This window comes from Rousettus aegyptiacus, unplaced genomic scaffold (genome assembly GCF_014176215.1).
Source record: "Rousettus aegyptiacus isolate mRouAeg1 unplaced genomic scaffold, mRouAeg1.p scaffold_m13_p_16, whole genome shotgun sequence".
NCBI lineage: Eukaryota > Metazoa > Chordata > Mammalia > Chiroptera > Pteropodidae > Rousettus > Rousettus aegyptiacus.
In genome coordinates this window covers 41,775,420-41,798,620 of record NW_023416291.1, presented here as the reverse complement: position 1 = coordinate 41,798,620, position 23,201 = coordinate 41,775,420, and the positions used below count along the sequence as shown (strand labels likewise).

The 23,201-nt window shown below is 51.8% G+C and overlaps 1 protein-coding gene across 1 annotated transcript in view; it reads left to right on the top strand.

Annotated features, from left to right (window-relative positions):
• Positions 1-1,017: 1,017 nt before the first annotated feature.
• Positions 1,018-23,201, top strand: part of ELL (elongation factor for RNA polymerase II) — a 57,078-nt gene continuing 34,894 nt past the window's right edge. Inside the window, exon 1 of the mRNA XM_016132350.2 lies at positions 1,018-1,183. Coding sequence (XP_015987836.2) covers positions 1,049-1,183 — 135 coding nt within the window. The 5' untranslated portion in view covers positions 1,018-1,048. The remainder of the gene's footprint in view (positions 1,184-23,201) is intronic.

Below are 23,201 nucleotides of genomic sequence, written 5' to 3'. Positions count from 1 at the left end.
GATCGCTGAAAATGTCAGTTCCCAGGAAACATAGCATTCCTATGCGTGATGTTAACATCGTTCTCTAACAGTTGTTGGCTGAAGATTGATTTGACGAATCCAATTCATGTATACATCTTTCTTACATTAGGATTAGAAACAAGTTTTATTTAGAAAAATCCGGTTTTTATTTTTATATTTTATTTTCCCATTGAAAACCCATAAGATTTGCTTCGACCTCAAAGAGCGTGTTTATGTAAAATTAATGCTGGCAGCAAGCTGCACTTTTTTTCCTAAAAGAAATAGGTTAAATGGGTTAATTTTGTAATATATAAAATGTACTTTTAAAAATGGAGGAGTTGGATAACCACCATCTCTCAGAGCTCATGGGGATGTAAGATTTTACTCTATTAACAGTTAACGCTTATCGTGAGTAAAGTTCACCGCCCCGCAAGCCCCTAAAAGCCCGGGGAAAGAGGGAGAACCCCATCTACCTGTGAAATCCAGGAACCCCAATCCAGCGCCCAATGCATGGTTGGTTTGCATAGCCACGCCCACTCACCCGGCCAGCCGCTGGCCCCACCCTCCACGTGTTTTGCGCCGGCCAGGCCCCTCCACGCCCACACTGCGGCGCTCAACCTGACAGAAGACTGCGAGAGACCTCATAAATAATACATCACTAATACGTCACGTCAGCCCCCGGTGGGGCGGGACTTCGATGCGCAATACGTACATGGGCGGGGCTTGGAGGGGGTGCGCGTGTCTGGGCGGAGTCCGGGAGCGGAAGCAGCTCCCTTAGGTGGAGTCATCCAGGCTTGTCATGAATATGCAGGAAGTTCGGGCAGTGAATGAGGGCTTCGCAGGGCCCTCAGGGGACATAGCCAGCCATGTTTATGAATAATGCATCATGGGAGGGTTGTGCGGTGTCTGCGGGGGTCCTCGTCGTAGCCGGAGAGGGCGTGGCCGGCGCTCATGAATAATGCAGCGCGTCAGCGAGCGGCGGGGCGGGGCGTGGCCGGCCCGCTGGCCCTGGAGTCGGGACGGGGGGGCGGGGAGAGATGGTCGCAAGATGGCGGCGCTGAAGGAGGGTCGGAGCTACGGGCTGTCGTGCGGGCGAGTGAGCGATGGCAGCAAGGTGTCCGTGTTCCACGTGAAGCTCACCGACAGTGCTCTGAGGGCCTTCGAGAGCTACCGCGCCAGCCAGGTGAGCGGCGCGGATCCAGCGCGGCCGTCAGGGACATCGGAGACAGGCCGGCCTCGCGCGCCCTTAGCCTGGCATCCGGGCCTAGGCGCGCGGGGTCGGGCGCCCGGAGTGCTGCTCGCGGGTACTTGGGCCGGTGGGGCGCAAGAAACCACGTTTATTCTCAGCGCCGAGGCGACACTGGGCGGTCGACCCTGGGCGGCTGAGGGGCCTGAACTCGCGCGCCTGGGCCGGGGGGGCGTCTGTGTGGCACCTGGTGGCGTCTGGGGCCTTTCCCGGTCCAGCAGGCAGCTGGGCAGGAACTCGTCTGTTTACCTGGTCGGGGGAGGGGGTTGGGGATGCTTGGGGTTGCTTCTCCTGGGTCCATGGCACGGTGGGTCAGTGGGGACACTGCTATTGGGGTACCTGTGGGGTCCTGTTCCCTTTGTGTGGGGGCGGTCTTTGACTCTTTACAACGAGGTCCTTGGAGTTGGGCTCACTCTTGTTACTTGGGAAGGGCAGTTAGGACAGAAACTGACAGCTTGTCCTCTTCTCCCCTCCACCGCCACCCCGCCCCTGCCCCTGGCGATCCTGTCTCACTAGACACTTTCGAAGAGAGGGAGTGTTTTGGGGGGAAAGAAGATGTGTATGTAGGGGGTCGCAGACATGGTGCTTTTCCCAGGTTGGGAACAAGTGGTGGACACCTGGGAGGGAGCTCTCAAACTTCACAGCACCTGGTTGCTGACTTTCAAACTTCTCAGGCACCGATTTGGGCCCATCTGGGGAAGTTCAAGGCGTTTCAGTTCTGCCACCTGGCCTGGGGCAGGGGGTGGGGAAGACTCTTCTGCACCTTCTTTCAGGCCTGACTTTGAGGCACATCTGGGGCCATGATCAGAAACCTTCTCCTTCCCATTTCTGTTTGTGTCATGGCGCCCTCCGTCTGTGTTGGGACAGAAGTTACAGGTGCCCAGTGGTCAGGTCCTGAGGGGAAGTGGTTTGGGAGCTCTTTTCTTCCTTGCCTGGAAAATGGGGACTTCATAGTCATAGGTGGCTGGGGAGGCCCCTCTCCCTGTATATGTATGTGTGTGTGTGTGTGTGTGTGTGTGTGTTTGTATGTTTGTGTATACCAGGGATGGGGGAGGGGAGGCCTCAGGCTGGTGAGGACAGAGACTAAGTAGGAAGGAATGTGGCTTTCTTCCTGCCTGGGACTTGTTCAGCACCATTAGCTAAGCTGGGAATTTCTTCCCTGGTTCATTCGCACCACTTCCCCGGTGCCCACCCTTCCCGAGCTTCTTCCCACCTTTTGGGCAATTCCCGTCTTGTCCTGGTGTCTCAGTTTCCCCGTAATAAAATGGAGATTTCATCTCTTTTAGAAGAGTGAGTTCTCAGCTTGTCAGAAGGATACTCAAAGGTGAGGCTGAGGCACTCCTTTAGGGGAGGAGGAGGAGGAGGTGGGGGCACAGTGGCTGGCTGGAATTACGCCCCTGCATCTTTTTTCTTGGGAGATTCTGACTTGTCCTACAGGAAGGCAGACTTTCCTAGAGGCAGCTAGGGAAGAGCTCATGAGTCATGTACATAAGGTGAACTTGGTACCTGGTTACTCTGGGTTAGGCGCTCCACCTTCCCTCCTATGCTGCCCTTGCTTGATCCAGTCATCCATAAGGCCTGCCTGTGCGTTCACCTCATGCTGTCACACTGCTATTTTTAATTTTGGGTGTTGGTTACATCTCCCAGCTAAGCTAGATCTTCCTCATATGAGGGTGAAGGTAACTGCAGACTCCAGCTGGTCCCATGTGGAACCCAGCTATGTAGGTCAGTGTCGATCACTAGGAGGGGCAACCCAGGAAGAACTTCTCCAAGCCCTCCTGGCCAACTTGACTGGCTGGGCTAAAACTTGGGGTGACCTAGGCTTGTGTTTTTCTCAGAAGCTGTCTGGTAATTGAAGTGAGTTGGCATTTTTCGTGTTTAATCATACTCGTTGGGCAGTGTAGTGGACTGGGCTAAAATGACGGCAGTTTGGGTGTTCTTGGTGCTTTTGGGCACTGGGAATGGGGAAGGTGACATGAAGAACTCGTTTATGTGACCAAAACAGTGCTTTGGTTATTCACAAAACCTCTGATAAACAGTTCCGTTATTAGCATCTAACGTTTTTTATTCTCTTGCACCGAGGTTATACGGTTTACCAATGGCAATTTATGGAAAGGGTTTTTACTTTTACTTTTTAATTGTGAAGAGGCTTGTACAAATTCAGATGTGGGAGGGGACTGGAGGAGAGCTTCCCGTAATCCTAGTTGTTGGAGCAGCCCCCATAAAAGTCCCCATGGTTTCTCTCTCCAGAGGAATCTAAAGTCCGAGCTGCCTTTGTGCAGACCTGGTAGCCTGCCTGGAACGTCGTGGAAGGTGAATATGTGATACTACATGTAGCTGCCCGCCATCCAGATTTAGGTTTCATGCAGTTTCTCCTTGAATATAAAAACTCTAGTGAGTCCTGAGGGATGCGCTCCTGTGGATCCCACTTTTTGCTGTGATGGGAGAGAGGACACAACCCATCCTTCCAAGATGGCCTCACTTGCCTGTTCAGGGAAGTATCTCCCAAGTCTGAAGAAGCGACCCTTCCTGGGGTACCTGCGTTGACCACCTGGGCAATTCATCGTTGGATTTGTTGGGCTCTGTTGCTGGGTGGCCTTTTCCTCTCCTGGATTATAAGCTCCTTGGTAGAGAGGAGCATTTTGTTGTTCAGGAAAAATCGAGGGCCCAGGGGGGGGCCTAGGAAGCTTGGGGATTGGAGCCTATCTGGGTTTGAATCTCAGCTCTCTGTTTGAGGTCTTGGGCCAGTCCCTGACCCTTACAAGTCCAGATCCTTCTCAGCTATAAGGATCCCAGCCCCCAGCCCTCTCTGAGCTCAGAGGCTATGAGGATCCCGTTGGCACATGTGTGTCCCTCAGCACAATCTTGATCTCTCTTGTGTACCTCGTGCCTCTACCTAGCGCCAGTCCCTGCCTGGAGGTTAGAGCAGAGCCCAAGGAGACGGGGCCTGGACTCCTGCATACCTGAAACTGACTGAGAGCCTGGTCTGTGCAGGACCGCTGCTTAGGAACTGGATATTCACAAGTAACCAAGGCAGGCCCTTACTGTCATGAGCTGATATTCTAGAGGTAGGGGACAGATGCCGAACAGGGTGGCACAGAAATCAGCATGAAGAGCTTGTCAGCTGTCAGTGTCAGGAAGGAAATAAAATGGGGTGACCTGATGGTATGGGGTGGGTGACATAAAAAGGTGCTGTTTGAAAGAGGTGCTTCTAGGAGATGCCAGAGCTGAGCTCTGCTGAGTAAGTGGTCCAGGTGTGCTGGGTGCACAGGCCTTGAGATATGAGGGACTGAGAAGGAGGTTGGGGGTGGGGTGGGGTGGCCCACTAATGTTTGGAGGACTGCTGTAGGGCTGTGTCCTGAGGAAGGATGTGTGGAGAGAGAAGGTGTAGGAGGCCTGCAGTGAATACTTCATGACTTTTCTGGAGCCGCGCGGGGGGTGCTGTTTGCCTGCTGCTCAGGAGGCGGCTGTGTGGATGTCAGCCCAGGCACCGGTGGCAGGAGGAGCCTTAATTTAGCCTCTTCCCTTCCCACAGCAAGGCCCCAGTGAGCAGGCTCATCTCTCCCTCCTGAGGTTGCTCCACTTGGCCCTAAGCAGGGCAGCTTCTTGCCAGCCGTGTCTGTTTTACAGACAGGCCACCTTTAGGATTAAGTGGTGCAGCCCCTTCTGGCTGTGGGCCAAATCCCTGTAAACCCTTCATCTGGGCATGTGTCATTTTCCTGACAATAAGCTAGCAGGAGAGCTAGCTTATTGTTCTTACTATGTGTCGGGAGCAGTGTGGCCTGCCTGAAGTCACTTGGAATGTCCTCACTGGCCCAGGCTGCCCCTCATGTTGGGAGGGAGCTTGAGCTGCTGGAACATAGCTATGAAAAGGAGTCACAGTGTGATCTCGAGTTCCAGTTAAAATGCCAGTGTTCTAGGCTCCTGTGAGTGTTGGTGACAGGAGTGGTCCTGCAAATGCCTGAAGTTGCTGGCTGTGTCTGTACTGTGCCCTCTCCCTCAAGAAAGCCTAAAGGGGACAGTAACCACCAACTGTGGCTTGAGGCCCACATGCCAGCGTTGGCCTGAGCTGCACACTTTATTTCATCTGGTCCCCTGTCAGCCCTGTGGCAGAGCAATTTCCATTTCTCAGGTGAGGAAATGGGGTGGAGACTGTGGGAAGTCGAGTCACTGGAGGGAATCTCCCAGCTGGAACTGGCTGAGAACTGGGCATTGGACTCGAATACACCTTCTGAAGGGCTGTGCTGGGCTGTGTGGTGGGGGATGGGGAGCAGGCTGTCCTATGGATGTCAGAAGCCTGGCCTCCCGAGTGAGGGTATAGGTGTTCAGTTTGTGTGTTTCAAGGTGGGCACTTAATGGTTCTGGGTGGAGTCAGTCCCTCCCAGAAGGATCTTGTCTCATAGGTGCAATAGAGGGTGAGCATCCTAGGGTGTGGGGTGAGTGCAGGAGGCCGCAATGCTATGTGAGGATGGAGCCTGCCTGCCACCTTGACCCTTGACTAGCCTTCTGGCTGCCTGCTGTTCTCCACGGTGATTGTGTGTAAACAGTAGGCTGCTCACTGAAAACCCACCCTCTGTTGACTCATCTGCAAGGCCAGAGTTCATCACCCTTGAGGCAATTTTTACATCACACCCGGATTGTGACATCTCTGGGGAGTCCTTGCAAAACAAGGCTCCTTCTCCTGTTCTGCGTGGCTTTGGGCTGGAACAAATCCTCTTTTGGGAAACTTCTGTGGCAAGAGCCCTGGCCCCATGGTCTGGCAGGACCTAGCTGACAATCCATGCTGTGCCTTCAGGGTTTGGCTCTTCCCAGTTCTTCATTTTTAGAGTCTCTCTCCCTACTCTCTGCCTTCATGAGTTTCTCGTTGGTCCATGAGCTAGTGTGTGAGTTGCATAGCCAGAGTTGTCTGTGATCTCATCTCTAGTGATGTGTGGCTACTCTGCAGTCACCTCAGAGCCCAAAGGGACACTTTTAAGAACAGTCTCCCAAATGACCCCTGACCTGTAGTGCAGTGACAGAGACAGTCATGTCATGTGGTGGTTTTGTCGCTTTACTTTTTTAATAAAAAAACTGTTGTTCACATTTAACCATTCAGAGGGGAGCCCTCTTGTCCCCACACCAAGTGGCTACATGGAGTCTGATGCTAATTATATCATCAGGCCAGGTCTCTCCCTGGCCATGTCTGTGTCCCCTGATCAGGGATGCATTTGTGACTTGCCATAGCTCCTCTGGAAGGGAGGGAGTCTCACATGTTTGTGATTTGTGGGGTCACCGAACCCCTGTTTAAAAGTGACATGTGTTAAAAGTTTGTTTCTTGTTACTATAAAAGCAGTGTAGCTCAGTATACAAAACTGGAAAAATACCTAAGAGTAATGACTCCCCGTTTCCACAGCTGCTGTTGGCCTCTTGGTGCCTTTCTCTGTCTTGCATCTGGGCAGCATGTTATCACAGTGGTGTCCTTGTGTAATCTTAGGTTTCATTTTTTCCCCGAGACTGTGTAAGCTGTGTGTTTTGTTTGTTTGTTTGTTTGTTTGCTTGTTTTGGGTTTTTAAATGGTAAGTTTTACTTTTCAGTGGCTGCATCTCTGTGCAATGTGGATCCTAACAGGCTACTGTTCTTCCTAGTGCTGTACTAATCTAGGGGTTCCAGGGTTTACAGAGCTGTGTCCACTGTTCTGAGCTAAGTGCTGTGCAGAGGTGGTAAAGTGTGGTGAGGGGTACCCCCTTGTCCCTATGTATCCTGAGTGGAGCAGGGAGCTACAGGTGTCATGATCGAAGCCTAGGAGTGATGGGGTCTGGCCTGTGGGAGTGGATGGTCAGGGAAGGAGGCCTGAATTAGGGTGGTTTTGAGGGCTGGTGGAGGGGACAGATATGGGAAGGATGTGGGCCTCCCCCTGTATCTAGTTGGGAGAGGGAGACATTGTTAGCCTTTCCTGATTCTGGCTGTGGTGCAAATGTCTTAACATTGGGTTTTATGGTCCGGCTTGAGCCAGGTGTTTGAGGGTCAGATCATGCAGGGTTCTGGAGTGACCCTTGGCTGGAGGAAAGGTGACTGTGGCCAGGAGAGCTGCTACGGATCTGTGGCAGGTGGGCACCATCGGCATTGATTTCGCTGCTCCAGAGCCCATGTCTTTCGGGATTACCACCTTGTCCTAGGGTGTGGATGTCATCAGGTTCTTGCCAGCATCCTGACACTGCAGTTTGAAAGTGGTTTTGAACAGATGTGGTGCTCCGGAGCCAGCAGTCTTTCTTACTGCATTTCTTGGATTGTGTTCTTTGCTTGGGGCAGTTGGATCCCAGGTTTTCCTCATTGCACTGATGTTGACCAGCTTCTGGACAGTGGGTGCTCTGGATGCTGGGGGAGCCAAGACCAGGCCTGAGTGGAGGGGCATCCTGGATGGAGGGGCATCCTAAGACAGCACCTCGGAGATCAGCGTTTCCCAGAGTTAGCCTCTCTTGGATGGGCAGGTGCACTCCACTATAGGGGGTCCTGGTGAGTCGTCCTGGTGGGGTTCAACCCACTTTGGACAGCTCCTCCTTTGAGAAATTAATGAGCTACCAGGTGATGGAGGACTGTGGTTAATCCTCCACCCTGTTGCACTTTCATCAGTGTTCCCTTAGTTCTTTAGGAGGGGAGACAGACTCAGCGCAGGGGCGCCTTGCCCAGGGGTGTGTCTTCCCAGCTGCCCCCGTTTCCTGTTCCAGGTCCATAACGGGGTTGGGGGTGTCAACTCCTCGATTTTCTCTTTGCTGCCCTGTGTCCAACTTTGATAATCAGGTTGGGTGTGATAGCAAAGAGGCAGCTCCCTGAAGGATGCCACACGCTGGAGTCTGGTGGCCTGGCTGCAGCCACTTCTGCTGACAGCCTGGGGGCCAGGCCACTGGCACGCTCCCTGAGGCTTAGTTAAAGCAGCACCTGAGATTTCAGTAGTCCCCCAGGTCAGATGAGAGAGGCGTGTGGATGCCGACTGCTCCTGCTTCTGTGTGCGTATCCTGCAAATGACCTGAGAAAGTGAAGCTGAAGTATCTGCTCTTGTGCCTCTACCGTTAAGGATTTTTTTTTTTTTTTCCCAATAAAGAAATGGCTTTCTTCAGTTTCTTTAGCAGTTTTTCTGCTGGGAAGCCCACTGCACTGTGTTGGAGGGTGCTGGGCCCTCTGGTACATCCCCCTTCTCCATCCCTCCAGCATCCTAGCGGGGCAGTGATGGTGAAATGGACAGGGGCTGAAAGTGCTGGCTGAATTTCTAGAGACATGACATGTCTGGCTGGGCTTGGGGTGACTACTGAGTCTGTTAGGCTGGTGGCTGTTGCTGGCAGACTGTGAGGAGCCAGGCCTGGAGCCTAGGGTGCAGTGGCTCTGTCTCTGCCTCCAGGTTGTGCTCCAGCCAGTGAGTGTTGGGGAATCAGAGGCATCCTTGAGAGGCCAGATCCCTTCCACTCAAGAACACTGTTCCCTGGAGATGTGAGGTGGGCTTCTATTCCCTTCATCATCCAGCTTGGATGAGCAGAGCCTGGGCAAAGGTGTGTAAGGATTGAGTAGCAGGGGTCACCTCCACCCTTCCCTCCAGCCTTGGACTCTTTCCGGGCAAGAGAGGCAGGAAAAAGGGTTGAAGGGCCTGAGGAGTCCCTGCTGACCTTTCCCTACACGTGGATATGTGCACATAGGCCTCCATGTCCTGGTTATCAGGCTGAATTGGCACTCGTGGCCCCCATGTACCTGTAGGGGAGGCCGAATAAGGCAGTGATCACTACCATGGCAATAGGTAGGAGGTGCCTGCAGAAAGCTGGGCAGAAGGAACCTTTGGTGAAGAGACCAAGATTGAGGATGTCTGTGGGAGATCTGAGAGAGTAGTGTGGGATGGAGGCAGGGTGATGGGGCAGCAAGAGGGTAGAGGGTAAGGGGTGCTGGGGCAGGAAGTTGAGGTAAATTCCATAAGGCAGGGAAGCCCCACTAAGCAGCTGTGGCTGCTCTGTGCTCTGTGTGGTGTAGGCTGCTCCAGCACCTTCTTAGTCTTACTGTTGTGGTGCTAAACTCCACCCTGATTTCTCTCCTCTGGGGGGCTTCATCTGGTGACTGGCAGGCTGGGAGGTGGGGCCTCTTAGGAATCCTACAACCAATCAGCACCAGTCTTTACTTAGGATCTCTCAGAGCCTCAATTGTGGTAAAATACATATAACAATGATTATAACCTTAAGTATTTTTAAGTGCACAGTTCAGTGGCATTAAATACATTCACATTGTTGTGGAGCCATCACACCATCCATCTTCAGAACTTGTTCATCTTCCCAAACTGAAACTGTCTCCATTAAACACTAACTCCCATTCCCTCTCCCCAGCCCCTGGCACCCACCATCTACTTTTTGTCTCTATGAATATGACTATTTTAGGAGATGGCATTTAAGTGGAATCATACAATATTTGTCCTTTTGTAACTGGCTTATTTTACTCAGAATAATGCCCTCAAGGTTCATCATGTTGTAGCAGGTATCAGAATTTACTTTTTATGGCTGAATAATATTCTGTTGTAGGAATGGATCACATTTTGTCTACTGTAAATAATCCTGTTATGAACTTGGATGTAGAAACATCTCTTTGAGACACTGCTTTCAGTTCTTCTGGGTGTATATCCTGAATTAGAATTGCTGGATCAGATGATTATTCTGTTTAACTTTTTGAGGATCAACCAGATTGTTTTCTATAATGACTGCACCATTTTAAATTCCCACTAGCTTTGCACAGGGGTTCCAGCTATTCTACGTCCTCGGCACTAGTTATTTTCTGCTTTTTTGATAGTACCCATCTTCATGGGTGCAAGGTGGACTTGGAGGCTTTAAAACACACTAAGATCAGTGTGACCTTCCAGGAGACTTAGGTCCGTAGGGCCTCCAACACCCACTAGACCATCAGTGGGCTCAGGAGTCCTCTGGCCACAGGTGACAGAGAACCTAACCCCAGCAGAGGGGGGGCATGGGGCTCCCACACCTGAGGTGGGCTTAGGCTGGCTTCACATCCTGCCTGAGGAAAGATCTTGAACTGGTTACCTGGGCACAGATATCGAAGTTCGGGGAGAGCTGGTGTGGTCCTACCCTGGATGAGTGGAAGTAGCAGTACAGGTACAGGAGCCCAGCCTTAGTCAGGACTTTGGTTTCTAAGATGGTAGGGTCAATGTCCTGAAGTACTTGGGGGGGTTGGGGAGACCAGTGGGGCTGAGGGCTAGGGAAGTGACTTGGAGTGACTTGGGCTCTGCCCCGGGTGTTTCTCTTCTCTCTGGCCCTCCTTGTGGCAGGACTTCTGTGTCACCACCTCTGGCCCACCTAATGGCAGGACTTCTGTGTCTCCCTCCCAAAACCAAACAGGCCCAGAGGGTGATGAGGAGGGCTGGGCTCCACTCTGTAGATACCTGAGTCTGCTGGGCCCTTTCAGCTATGAGCTCAAATGGGGCAGCATCACCACTTAGGTGGTTTAGCTCTCGTGTCCCCTGTAGCAGGGGTCTCCAGTCCCTGGGCCGAGACCAATACCCGTCCATGGGCTGCACAGCAAGAGATGAGTGACAAGTGAGCAAGCGAAGCTTCATCTGTATTTGCAGTCGTTCCCCAGCGCTAGCATTACCACTTCAGCTCCACCTCAGATTATCAGGCATTAGATTCTGATAGGAGCACCGGTCCCTGGTACCAAAAAGGTTGGGGACCACTGCCCTATGGAATCATAAGCTGACCGACGTGGGAAATGGGTTTTCTTCCAGGTGGGAAGTGGCCTGGAGACCCCATGGGTCGAGAATTGCCTTTTGGGAGGTGCTGGTCAGGTTGGGGCTGTGCCCTTGTCCTGGAGTTTTTTCCTGCTTTATGGGCTGTGCCTCTTCCTCCTCCTGGACAGGCCCCACACCTGCCTTTGGGTTGCAGTTAGCACGGCATAGGCTGACCTAAGGGCGGCTGCCCCCTTATACTGTACTTTCTCGTGGAGGTAGTGCCATCAGTACCCACAGGGCACTTGGTGGCCTTGCCTCTTTCTCCTGCCTTAAGCAGGAAAAGTGAGTCAGGATGTTCCTTTCCTCTCTCCTTTTTAAACTGAGTTTTGAGGGAAATTCAGCTTTGTGTCATGGACCTTGCGATTCTCTTCACATCTGGAGGGGTGATTAGAACAAGGGAAATGCCCACTGCACCAGTCAGGACAGCCCAACTTGCACGGGCCGAGAGCAGGAGAGCTCAGAGCTCACTTCTCAACAGTGGGGACCTCTTGCCTGCGACCTCTCTGCCATGTTTCTCTTCAGGTCCTGACAGGTCCTGTGCCTCAACCCCTCCTGGCTGCTCCATTTCCCTGTGGAATCAGTGGTAGAGCTAGCTCATGGGCCTTTTTTTGCCCCTGAGTAAGCCGAAGTCAACTGTGCTCAGTGTCACTGCCTTAGCTACCAGCTCCCAAAACCAAGGCTTCCAACATGTTCATTGTTGTATTAGGCAAACAATTGGATTAGGACACTGACAACGTGGACTGTTATGGCACTTCTCTTTTTCAGTGTCAACTTTAAAGAGCATGAAATGAATTGGTAAACTACAGCCCAAGGGACAAATCTGGCCCACTGCCTGTGTTTGTTGATAAAGTTTTTTTTTGGGACAGAGTGGCATCATCTGTCACTGCTTTTGTGGTTGCTTTTGTGCCACAAAGTCACTGAGTCTTTGCAATCTACTGTTTGGCCCTTAAAGCCTGAGATACTGACTCTCTGGCCAAAATAGCTTGCAGGCTGCTGGTCTAGAGTGTTGGGGTAGGTGTATGACATGAGGACTGTCAGCATCTGTGGAACATGCTGTCTCAGGGACTCCTGGCCCTCGTGCTGCGATGTGTGGTCCTGAGAGTCCTAGTTGGCCTTTGCCTCACAGGGCAGGACCAAGACCTTGGAGGGCCCTTTTAGCTCAGCCCCTTTGTTTCACTGATGGGATGCCTAGAGGATAGTGGCCAACCCAGGTCATCTGGTCAGCACAGATTTAGTTTAAACTTCAAACGTGAGGTCCGCACTCTGAGACGGGCTGTCTCCCTCCTGATTTCATGTAGATTCAAATACTTTTCTTCCTGTTAGAGCCCCTGGGTGTCCCAGTAGCTTTTCTCAGCACAGTGTCAAACCTGGCATAGCTTCCAGTGGGCCTGGCCTTTCTATTTGTGACCTGCTGGTGAACTCTGGAAACACAGGGCCAGCATGCAGTTTTCTGCTGGGCTTGGGAGGGTAAGCATCTGCCCCTGATTCCAGTCAGGCTCTGGCCGAAGTCCTCCAGCCCCTGATCTCTGCTCTGTGGGTGTACAGTGGGGCTGGAGTCATCTTCTGAGGGGGAATTTTACCCATTAAGGGGTCAGTTGTTCTCATGATGTCTTTCAAACATGCACTTCATGGCATAAGAATCAGATGATGGTGGGGTCAGACTGGTTTCTTACATGGAGATAGTGGGCAGCAGATGTCTCCTGCTCTCCAGGAGTGAGCTCTCCATGAGTTCTTATGGCCAGACTTTTCTCAGCTTAGGGTGAGTGCCATCTGTAGACAGATTCTGAGTTAGATACCAGTGGCCTGAAAGACCTGGGAAGGGCTTCTCAGGCAGGCCTCCCTGCCAAGGGGCTGTGGTTTCTGGATTCTGTCAGCAGAAATGGCATGATTTTGCTGTTTTTAATCTTGTGACGTCGTTTCTCCCTTTTCAGAATTGGCGTGACTGTTGAACCACTATAGGCTGGGCAGGGAGACCAGGCTGAGGGGGCTCCCGGAGCAGGGGAACTGTGGGGAGATGTCTGAGTCAGGGGTAGGGCTCAGGTAGAAGACTGTGTTCCTTCCTCCTCTGGTTGCACTATTTTCGGTGTTGGACACTCTCAGATGTCTCCTTGTTCCAGAGAAATGTGCTTGGCTCTGGCAAATGGGACAAAGACAGTCAGCACTGGGCATATGTGTCCAATTTGTCTCTAGCCTGCTGTGAGATTGGGACAAGGCCGTGCTGACTACCTTACCTGTGTACAGGGTCCCACTGATTGAGAAACTTGAACATAGAGCCATTGACCTGGTGATCTGTGCCAGCTCCTCCTGACAGCAAGTGGAGCTATGTTAAGAAGGATTTCGAGGTGTTTTTTTGCCTAGAGTGTAGGATTGATGATATGTGGGCCTCCCTGCTCTTAGCCCTGCCATCTGGCATCTCTGTGGGGAGGGTCCCCTCTTGTCTCTGAGCAGATGAGGTTAATGGCCCTTTTGGGTGAGCTTAAGTAAGAGTGGAGCCAGTGAACTGGTCTGCCAGTGCCTAGGTGCGCAGGGCGAGGCTCATAGGCTGGCAATGGAAATTGGGCTGTTGCTGTGCTGGGAAGGTACAGGCTTTGGACCCCTTTCTTTCCTGGGGTGGGTGGGGGTGGGTGGGTGACTAACCAGGGTCTGTGCCCCAGAGCCGTGGTCCGACTGCACTTCATACTGGCATTTTCACAGGGCTCCTGCCTCTGCATCTTCTCTTCCTGGTCTTGATCTCTCACCTGCAAACTCACTGAGGTCCAGATGCTTTTAGGTGACAGGAATTGTCAAGTGTGTGATCTGCTGGGCACAGCTTAGGCTCAGTGAGTCAACATGGTGTCCACCTCCATGCCTTGTTCTTGGGGCTCCTGGTGCTATTCCAGTGTTCAGGAGTGAACATACCTTTTGTACAGGCATCCCTCTACAGTTGCACAGCTCAGGGCTTGTGAGCTTGGGAGGGCGTTGTGGGCAGGTCACTAGAGGGTGTAGGGCCCAGGCCTGGGGCAGTGTAGCAGGATGCCTTGCAGTGGCTGAGCTAGGGCTGGTTCTGAACCAGCCTGAAGACCTGGAGAGGCTGCCCACTATTCTGTGTTCATGTGGTGCCCAGTGGGCTTAGACACAGAAGTTCCAGGTGCCTGAGGTACTATCCCTCTGATAGCTAAGGGGCAGGGCAAGGGACAGGCCTTATTGTTTCCAAACCCTCATTGATGTTGACTGCATGTGGGCTGAGCAAGCTGCAAAGTGTGAGTGAGGGTAGTGGGGGAGGGGAGACTGGCTGCAAACTGTCTGGGCCTCAGTTTCTCCCTCTGCCTTGTGGGGGTCATCGTTGTATTATGGGATCTGTGCTTTCCATTCATGCGCAGCCCCAGTGTCCAAGAGAATAGTCAAGGCCCGAGGCAGCTCTGAAGGGCAGGCGTTTGCACCTCTGGCAGAGCCATGGGCCAGAAATCTCCTTTGTGCAGGTATCACAGTCCTCAAGCCAGCTAGCTCCTCAGGGGCTCAAGGCTGTAGGGTCTGTGTGGGCCCCTGGGGCCTGCCAACTTGGACAAGTTAGTTGTAGGACTTGGTAGTGGCTCCAGAGGGCTCGTGTGAGTAGTATTTCTCACAAAAGCCCAAGAGGCATGTTAGAGATGGGGAGTTGGGGACACAGCTCAAATGCAGACACCTCCGGGCCTTAGCCACAATACAGCAGCCTGGAGTGATGCACCCTGAGTATCTCCATTTATTTCAAGTTGGGCCTCGAGCTTTTCGCTGTTACTTTTTCATCTATTGATTAACTCTGGGAGTGGTACTGGGTTGGCCTCAGGCCTGACAGGTGGGGTCAGAAGCCCCAGAGTCTGCAGTCTACAGGCTGACCAGTTCCAGAGGGACTAGCGTCACTGTCCTGAAAACTGAGTCCCAGGCCTGAGGGTTCTGGAGCTTGTAGCTGCTTCCCCTTCTGCCTTGTCACCGATGAATGTGACAGAAAACACATGTACACAGCAGTTTTGCACAAGAGTCCAGGAAGAATCCTGATGTCTGCAGAAAATTTAGGGGAAATTGAGAAGAGTGAGTTCCGTGTCATCATTTTCACTCAGGATGTGTGTTCAGATTTTGTTACCCGGAGAGTCACAAGATTGCATTTAAGGAAAAAAATAAAAATAAAAAAACATAGTGGCATCAGTTATCCTATGAAGGGAGATCCATCCACAAAGCCTTCTGCCCTCCTCTGGCCTCCACTGCCCATCCCGTCTGCACAGTGGCTGAACTCCTGCCTCCTAGAGACTGAAATAAAACACTGTGTGCTCACTGCTTGCCCACACCACCACCTGAGTGAGGGCCGCAGTTGGCGTAAGCCTGTGCCCCTCCCTCCCCAGGGGTCTGTGCCCTCATACCCTCACACCGGGTGCCCTTTGTCTCCTCCTGACTCACTCCTATCACGCCCTAAACCCATGGAAAGCGCTCTGTCAGCATAGATAGCTCTGTTTGTGGTCACAGTTACCGGAAACTGCTCTGTACCCACATCCACAGAGCCTGCCTGTCCTGTGTTCTTATGGCAATCGCCCCAGGGTTGCCGTGTCTGTTCCCTGGGTTGCCTGCTGTCCTGGAGCCCTCATTTATCTCTGACCAGTGGACTGAGTATGTGGGTCCTTAATGGGAGCATCGAGCTTTGATGACAGACCACTCTTAAGGCCTTCCTATCCCATAGAGCTTTGAGGTATTGACGGCCTAACATGAGGCTTCTTCCACCCATTACAGACCCCTTGTCTGGGCCAGCCAGACGGTGATGCTGCTGGGGGATGGTGGGCAGTGATGTATGATTCCTGATCATGCACCTCCTGGGCCTAAACCACTTTTATGGGGCACCTGGGGACTCCACAGCTCAAGCCCTGGTGTCTTTGCCTCAACCGTCAAGGGCCTTTCTTTGGAAGTCTCCCATTCAATGTCAGTGCCCTTACTGCCTCCGCCACCTCCTGCCCACCAAGGGGCAGGCTGCTGAAAGGATAGGACTTGAGGGAGGGCCGTGCATATGCTAGGCCTTAGCTGTGAGCCACGTGTTTTTGACTGGCCTCCCTTTTCTGGATCAGTGCTTTCTGACTTTGTTTTGTTTTTACACAGTGCAGCCAGCTCTTGGCCACCAGCAGGTGTGTCATACTAGCAGGAAGTGCCTGGGATCTTGTTTCCCTTGGACATCCTGTCTAGGCCCATGGGTCCTACCTGTGACTCCTTTCCATCACTGGCTCCCCTGAGCTGCTGGCCTCTGGCTCAGGATGTTTGCCCAGCCCAACCACACAGAGCCAAGGGAGGGCCTGCTAGTCCTGCCTTATTCCCCTCTTTCCCCCCAACATTGGCCAGTGGTTCATGCCACCTCTGCTGCATTCTGGCACCTCCTCACTTCCTCTCACATAACAGATTATATGATTCTTGCTAATTTTGTGGTAGTGTTGGGCAGAAATGTCGTCTTGATCCCATTTGTGTTTTTCCGTGGCCTCGCATGTGTTTTAGCCACTTGCACTATCTTTTATCTTCATGTATTGTCACCACTCCCTGTTGGGTTGTCTGTGTTTTAACGGGGCTCACTCCAGTGACCCTACGGCACTCTCACTGTTGCTTCCTGAGTGCTGTCTGCTGGCAGACCACGTGAGATTGTTCCTTTTCAAAGGCTGGACCCACTGCGCTCCTCATGGAACAAGATTGCCTCTCCTACTGGGAGTTTTGCCGAGTTGGTGGCTGGAAGTTTTCCTGGTGTCCCTGTGAGTGATGCTTACTTATAGGCTATGCTCTGGGGAATTGAATGTGTGAAATTGGCATACAGCTGGCCATTTGTCACTTTCCTGAGCGTGACTGTGGACCCAGCTGCCAGTGGCTTTCAAGTACTCAGGCCATGTTGTTAGGCTGTTTTTCAGAGTTTTAGGTTTGCTTCAGCCACCTCATGATGCATTAGTGAAAACACACAAGCTGAGCTGTGAATTGGAAAGTACTGAGTTCTGTGTGACCCCCAATGATTCCCAGAGTTGGTTCACATATATATCATGTTCGAGCCCATGGCTGTGACTCCTCAAGCAGGACAGTGAATTAGACTGTAGCCCTGGGCCCTGAGCCGGGCCCTGTGCGTGGGGCTGAGCAAGAACCCATCAAGAGGTCTAGGCACCTGCAGTATGCTCTCTGCAGGATCTAGGATGCGCCAATCATTGGCCCTGACACACAGCTGCTTCCTTGAAGGAAGCCCATGGTTCCCCATCTGTTCCTCTGTCCTGAAGAGACAGTTACTGTTTCTCCCCTTGTTGGAGTCAGTTCCCAGGCAGGAAGCTGCTGACAGGTCCTGATCAGAGAAAACTAGATTCAGTGTGCAGGATTTCAGATGTCCTGAGAGGGTCGATGGGGAGCACCTGTTTAAAGGAAGCCACAACAAACATCTGCAAGGTGAACGCTTAGTGCTGCTATCTAAGGGGTTCAGGCAAATGCCGAACATACAGTGGATCCTTCTAGCAATGCCCACAACACAAACAACAAATGTGGGGATGTGAGCACAGCCAGCAGTCATGTTTTACGTAATGAGCCCTTATTATTACTATTATTATTATTGGCTTGATTTCACTTCGTCGAATATTCTTCGAGGTTATTGATATGGTTTTGGGAAGGGTTCTGGGTTCTGATGGTTCCCTTGGTTTAGGCGGCAGGGGCACCTTTGTTAGGGCACCATCAGCTATTTGCAATGGGGCCTCTTAGTGTGCTCAGAGCCCCTGGGCATCTTTTTTCCCACTCCCTGTGGCCTGTTACCCAGGCAGGAGAGGAGATACAGTCAAGTCCCATGGCCATGGCACCCTAGCAGTGGCCCCTAGGTTTGAGGGGTCCTTGGCGTCATTCCTATTTCACAGATGAGAAAACCGACCGGCCCATATATGGTGTCTCTCACTACATCAAGCCACACAGCCTCTTAAGGGCGGTCTCCCTGACCTTGGGGGCCTTACCTCCTTGCTCATGTCAGGGATATGCGTGTGTTTTTTATTTTTATTTTTTAAAACAATATGGCTGTGTTTTTCAGTGTTCTGAAATATAGAGGCCAGGGCTGGAAGCACGCAAGCAGCTGAGCCGGTTTGTGCTGTTTGTGTTTTGTTTTAGCAGCCCAATGAGTTAGGTCATCATCCTCACGTGACTAAGCCAGAGAGGTTAAGTGTCTGACTCAGGTAACACAGCTTTTAAATGGCAGATCCTAAAGTGGAAGCAAGTCTTGTGATCTAGCTTCTGGTCCCTGAGACAGGTTTGCTTTCAATTCCCAGCAATTCCTGCCCTTCAGCCCCTGATTCCCGTCCCAATAGGACCAGCTGTTTGATGTGGAAGCCAGGCAAGTCTGCTGCTCTGATCTCTTGTAAGGAGAGGAGGAGACACCAGGTGCTGCCTCAGCCTTCAAGCAAAGCCTGGCCCTTGAGTTGAGTTTTATTGGCCTGGGCACCGAAGAGGGAGCCCTGGCCATGGCGGTCTTAGACTTTGCCTGGGGCAGCATAGGGCCAGTGTAAGCCCGGATCAGCCGCTGGCTTTAGGAGGGTCCAGGACCTCAGACCTTTTACCTTAGGCAATTCTGGATCCTGTCCCACAAGTCCAGAAAGGGTTTGGATTGTATGGGGCAGACTCACTGCTGATCCACACAACTATCCAGTACTAACAAGGCAGTCCGTTTTCCTTTCCTGAATAGATCTCTGGTCCTTCTCCAGCTGAGCGGCTGGCCCAGAGTCGCTCCAGATTCTGCTTCTGTGATGGCTCATATTAGGAGCTACTCCCAAAACCGAATTTCAGGCCTGAATTAAAATGGTTTTAATGACCTGGGTTGATGAGTGGGAGACTTGATCTTGCCTCCTGGATGTTTCATGTTTTTGAAGTGATGTGTGCTCACTTGGAAGTGTTGGCATTGAGGTTATATATAGTGAGAGGCCTTGGCAGGGACCTCCTCCTATCAACCAGGGTTGCCTCCCTGTCCCTTCTACATGGATTGTATCTTTCCAGCAATGTTTTAAAAAGTCGTTTCTCAAATATGACTTGGTTTTATTTATTCTTGAGTCCAGAAAGATGGGTTGTCACCTGGGTGTGGCACATTACTGGGTCCTGGCAGGTCTGGCCTCGCTTTCTTTGGTCATCCTTCAGGACAATGCCCTGGGTCTCTGAGACAACACTGCTAGAGGGGACCTGTGTACTAGGATCAGAAAAAAATGCGAAGAGTGAGTATTGACCCAGCAGGCCTTTCCCAGGCTGTAGGATGAAGAGGGGCATTTCCCAGGGACCAGGTGGCTGGTGAGCCCCTCCTTCTGTCCATGGGGCCATGGTTCTATCCAGCCTTGGCTGACCTGCTTGCCCTGCTCATTGGGTAACCTACATAAGTCAGAGATGGAAAAATATGCCATATTTGTGTTGTTCCATCCTCCTGAGTGTGGCACCTCACTTTGATTTATGATCTCCATTTTCTGCCCAAGCCGAAGCCCCACACCCTGTGTTTAGGGAGCCAGGCTGTCTCTGTTCTGTTAGCAGCCTCGGCCTCAGAGGGGACAAAGGCATCATCATACTGCCTGGAGCTGGAGCCCAGTGTGAGCTCTGTAGAACCTCGGTACAGAGAAGGTCTTTTTTGGAAGGTGCCGGGTAGAGCTTCGCAGCATAGCTTGGTGGCAACCCCTGCTCATCCTGGTCTCTGAGCCGCCTTTTTCCTTTCTTAAACAAATCACTGGGCTTGTAGAAATGGTTTGTCTTGATTAGCACAAGCACCCCTTTCCTTCTGAGTTACTCTCGGGACCTGGGCTCCATGCGGAGGATGAAGGCAGCATCTGCTCGTCCCTCTCAGCTTCAGAGATCATGTGGGATGAGGAGCAGCAAGGCCAGGTCACCACGTGGCCACCCTGTGCTTTGAGTTGCTGAGCCGTGCTTTTCATTCTGGGGGTGGGAGGGGCCCTTAGGAGGAATCATAGAGAAGGGGGGCTTATACTTGTCCCAGCCTCTCCTGGCGTCATCTCAGCCTGGCCAATAGAGTCGTTCCTTGCCAAGGGTATGAGGAGATGAGGCAAGAGGGATAGCCTCTCCAGAGAGCACAGCGTGTGCCTGGAACATGCAAGGGTTGGGGGAGGCCACTGGACTCTGGGAAAGGGCACCTGGAGTAGGAAGGGGAGACTCAAAAGAAAGAGGCAAGATGGGGGCCAGGCAGGGGCTCCCGACAGGCCTGGGGAGGGCCTTTTTATGTCTACATGTTTTTTCAGTCATGTGATGTATAATAATGTGTTCATGATATAGTAATGGCATTTTAAATAACTGGAACCAAATGCTCTAGAACTCAGCTATGAGCTCCCCACTGCATGGAGATCCCCTACCCCACCCCTGTGGGCACCAGGAACCATTGGGTGCTAAGTCCCCAGCAGCATTAGTGTGTGGTGGTTGGTGCGCTGACGTTCCGTGCCTGAACTAGCACTTCATGTGGCTTATCTGGCGAGTCCTCACCCTGAGTTTGTCAGACCAAGAATAAATACTGGTTCAGAAACCGGATTAATTGGGGCTATTTTGTTTTTAACTGGTGACTTCGTAAGCACCTTTCCAGTCTGACCATCCAAGGACAAGCCCCATTTGATTTGGGGTAGCTCCTAATAAGTCACTGAGTCGTTCATTGGCAGGGGCCATGGCCCTCTCTGGGCACAGATCCCCTCTCCAACACCTAAAATGTGTAGAATTACCTAGGAGATGCACTACACAGACAATGAGTGAAGCATTACAATGTATAACCTCTTAACAACTTTATTATGTTAATGTGTTAAATGATCTAGCAGCAGATCTAATTGCTGTGATTTCAAAATAGTGGTGAGCAAAAATGGCCTTTGAAGACATCGGCACAACTAGCCTCTCGTGCTAAAGCAAATCAGAGTTGAAGCCACTCAAACTGCTGTAGCTTGTTGCCTGCATTTTTTTTTGTAAATGAAGGAAATGCTAAGTTTCAGTTGGTAGAAACAGATGTGTTATTTTCTTCCCACCTATTTTCAAGGACCCCAGTTTGAGCTTTGTCTTATGGACTTCCTTCAATGCAGGTCCCTTAGGAGCTGTCCTGGGCAGGGGTGCCTCTGTAAGCTGCTGTGATGGATGATTAGGCTGCTTCTGAGTCTCTGTTTTGGAACAAGTCTCCTTGGAGAGGGAGGTGATCCTACAGCCGTGGCCAGAGTAGGCCAAGTGGAATCTGGAGCCTCTCATGGTGCCAGGACATCAGAAAGCGTTCAGGGAAGGGCAGGGATGGATCTGGAGCCAGTGCCAAGGGCCCCAGGGCCATCCTGGAACACTCTCAGCATCAAGGTAATTAAGGACTATAATGCATTTGAGACCACTACAAAAGGCAATCTGTGAGTCTGTCTGAATTAGGCTTCTTCAGAGAAATGTAACCAGTTTGAGGAGGGGGACTTATTTTAAGGAATTGGCTCATTTCTTCATGGGGTCTGACAAATCAGAAATCTGCAGTGCAGATCACCAGGCTGGAGACCCAGGGAAGAGCTGATATATCTCTCTAGTTCAAAAGATGGGCTGGAGGCAGAATTTCTACTTCCTGCAGAGGACCTTGGTCTTTTTCACTTAAGGCCTTTTACTGACCGGTTGAAGCCCACCTACATTGTAGAGGGTAATCTGCTTTACTCAGAGTCCACTGGGTTCCATGGTGTAGTTGAGTTGACACAAAATTTACTATCACATTGCTAATGGTAGGCATGCAAATAAATGAAAGAGAAGAAGGGAGCACTTCTCCTTACAGCAGAGTGCTGAGGCTGGCAGAAACAAACTGCATTTTACGCCCAGTACCGATGCTGTGTAGAGTGGGACTGAGCCTGAGCTACACGTAGGGAATAGGCATCTGCCGTCAGCTGCTTGAGGAGAAGGCAGACTGAACAGAGTGGCCCCGCCTGGGTGGTCAGAATTAATGGCCCCATGAGGGCAGACAGACCCCGAGTACCTCTGCCTGGGGTCCTTCTGGGTAATGCCACGGTCACTTCGAGGCATGTGGCTGGAACACACAGCATGATTCATCATGGGTCACACTAGGTAGACCCAAAGTGCAGCATGCCCTAGTAAAGAAAGGGGCCGGAGAGTCCTATGTTATCCTAAAATGTCAATGCCCCAGACGTCAAAGAACAGCTGAGAAACTTCCAGTTTAAAGATGTTTGATGAGACAAGGCAGCTCTGCTGTGCGCTGTACTCCATGTGGGAGGGAGAGCGACGTAAGGACACCACTGAGCCAGGTGGCAGGCAACATGGAAGGTGGACAGTGGCACAGAGTGTCCTGTTGATAAAAAACAGTGAACCCAATGGCTGCCATGTGGTTATGAAAGAGGATACCTTCGCTTCTTTGTTCAGCAGAACTCCATCCAGCTGCCTGCTGGATTCTGGGGTACGTCAGCTTTTAGGCAAATACCTGAAGCTTATCTTATCACTTTGAGCCAAGACCAGTCGCTTTTGTTTTTAGGCAGGTGACAAAACAAAAGCAGCCTGATGGTTTCAGACTTCAGGCTCTTGCATGCTTCCAGGGCAAGGCTCCCCTCCAGAGAGCTGGTTAACAAATGAGGATCTGCAGAGATGAGAACGCCCTGAGCAGCTCCAGCTGAGGACACTGGTTGGCTGTCAGGGAGAGTGACAGGAGTGTCTGAAGCTGTGTGATCCTATTTGATGCATAAGGAAAGGCAGAGGGAAAAGATACATCCCAAAGTGGCAGAGGGCCTACGGCTCCTTATCTGAGAAGGGTCTTGGGTTCAAGTGCCTTCTTTGCTGCTTATTGAGCTGGCAACCTTGAGCCAGGCACCTGGCTTCCTGGGCCATAGTTTCCTCATCCACCCAAAGTTGGTCCTAGAAGCGTGTGGCCTTGTCCACAGGAGGTCCCCATGGTCAGGCTCTAGAAAGGCCAGTGAGTGCTTAAGCACCTGGCAGAAAGCGGCCCTGAGGGAGGCCAGCAGCACTGCCCCACCCGCCCTGCTGGGAGAGCCCATTTCAGTGACATTTCTCTTTGGGCTCCTTGATCTGAACGATGGTCATCTTGGGGAATAGTCAGCTGGTGAATCTTGGTGGACCCTACACATCGCCTACTTGAGCAGGACAAATCCTTTCATGGGATGGAAGCCAGGTGATAGCTGACCAGTGTGGAGAGGTAGCCAGGGATGAGCCTCATTGCTCACCTTCTTGGGGCCTTGGACACAGTTCTTAGAACTCTGGGCTTGAGGATGTCCATCTTGAGGATGC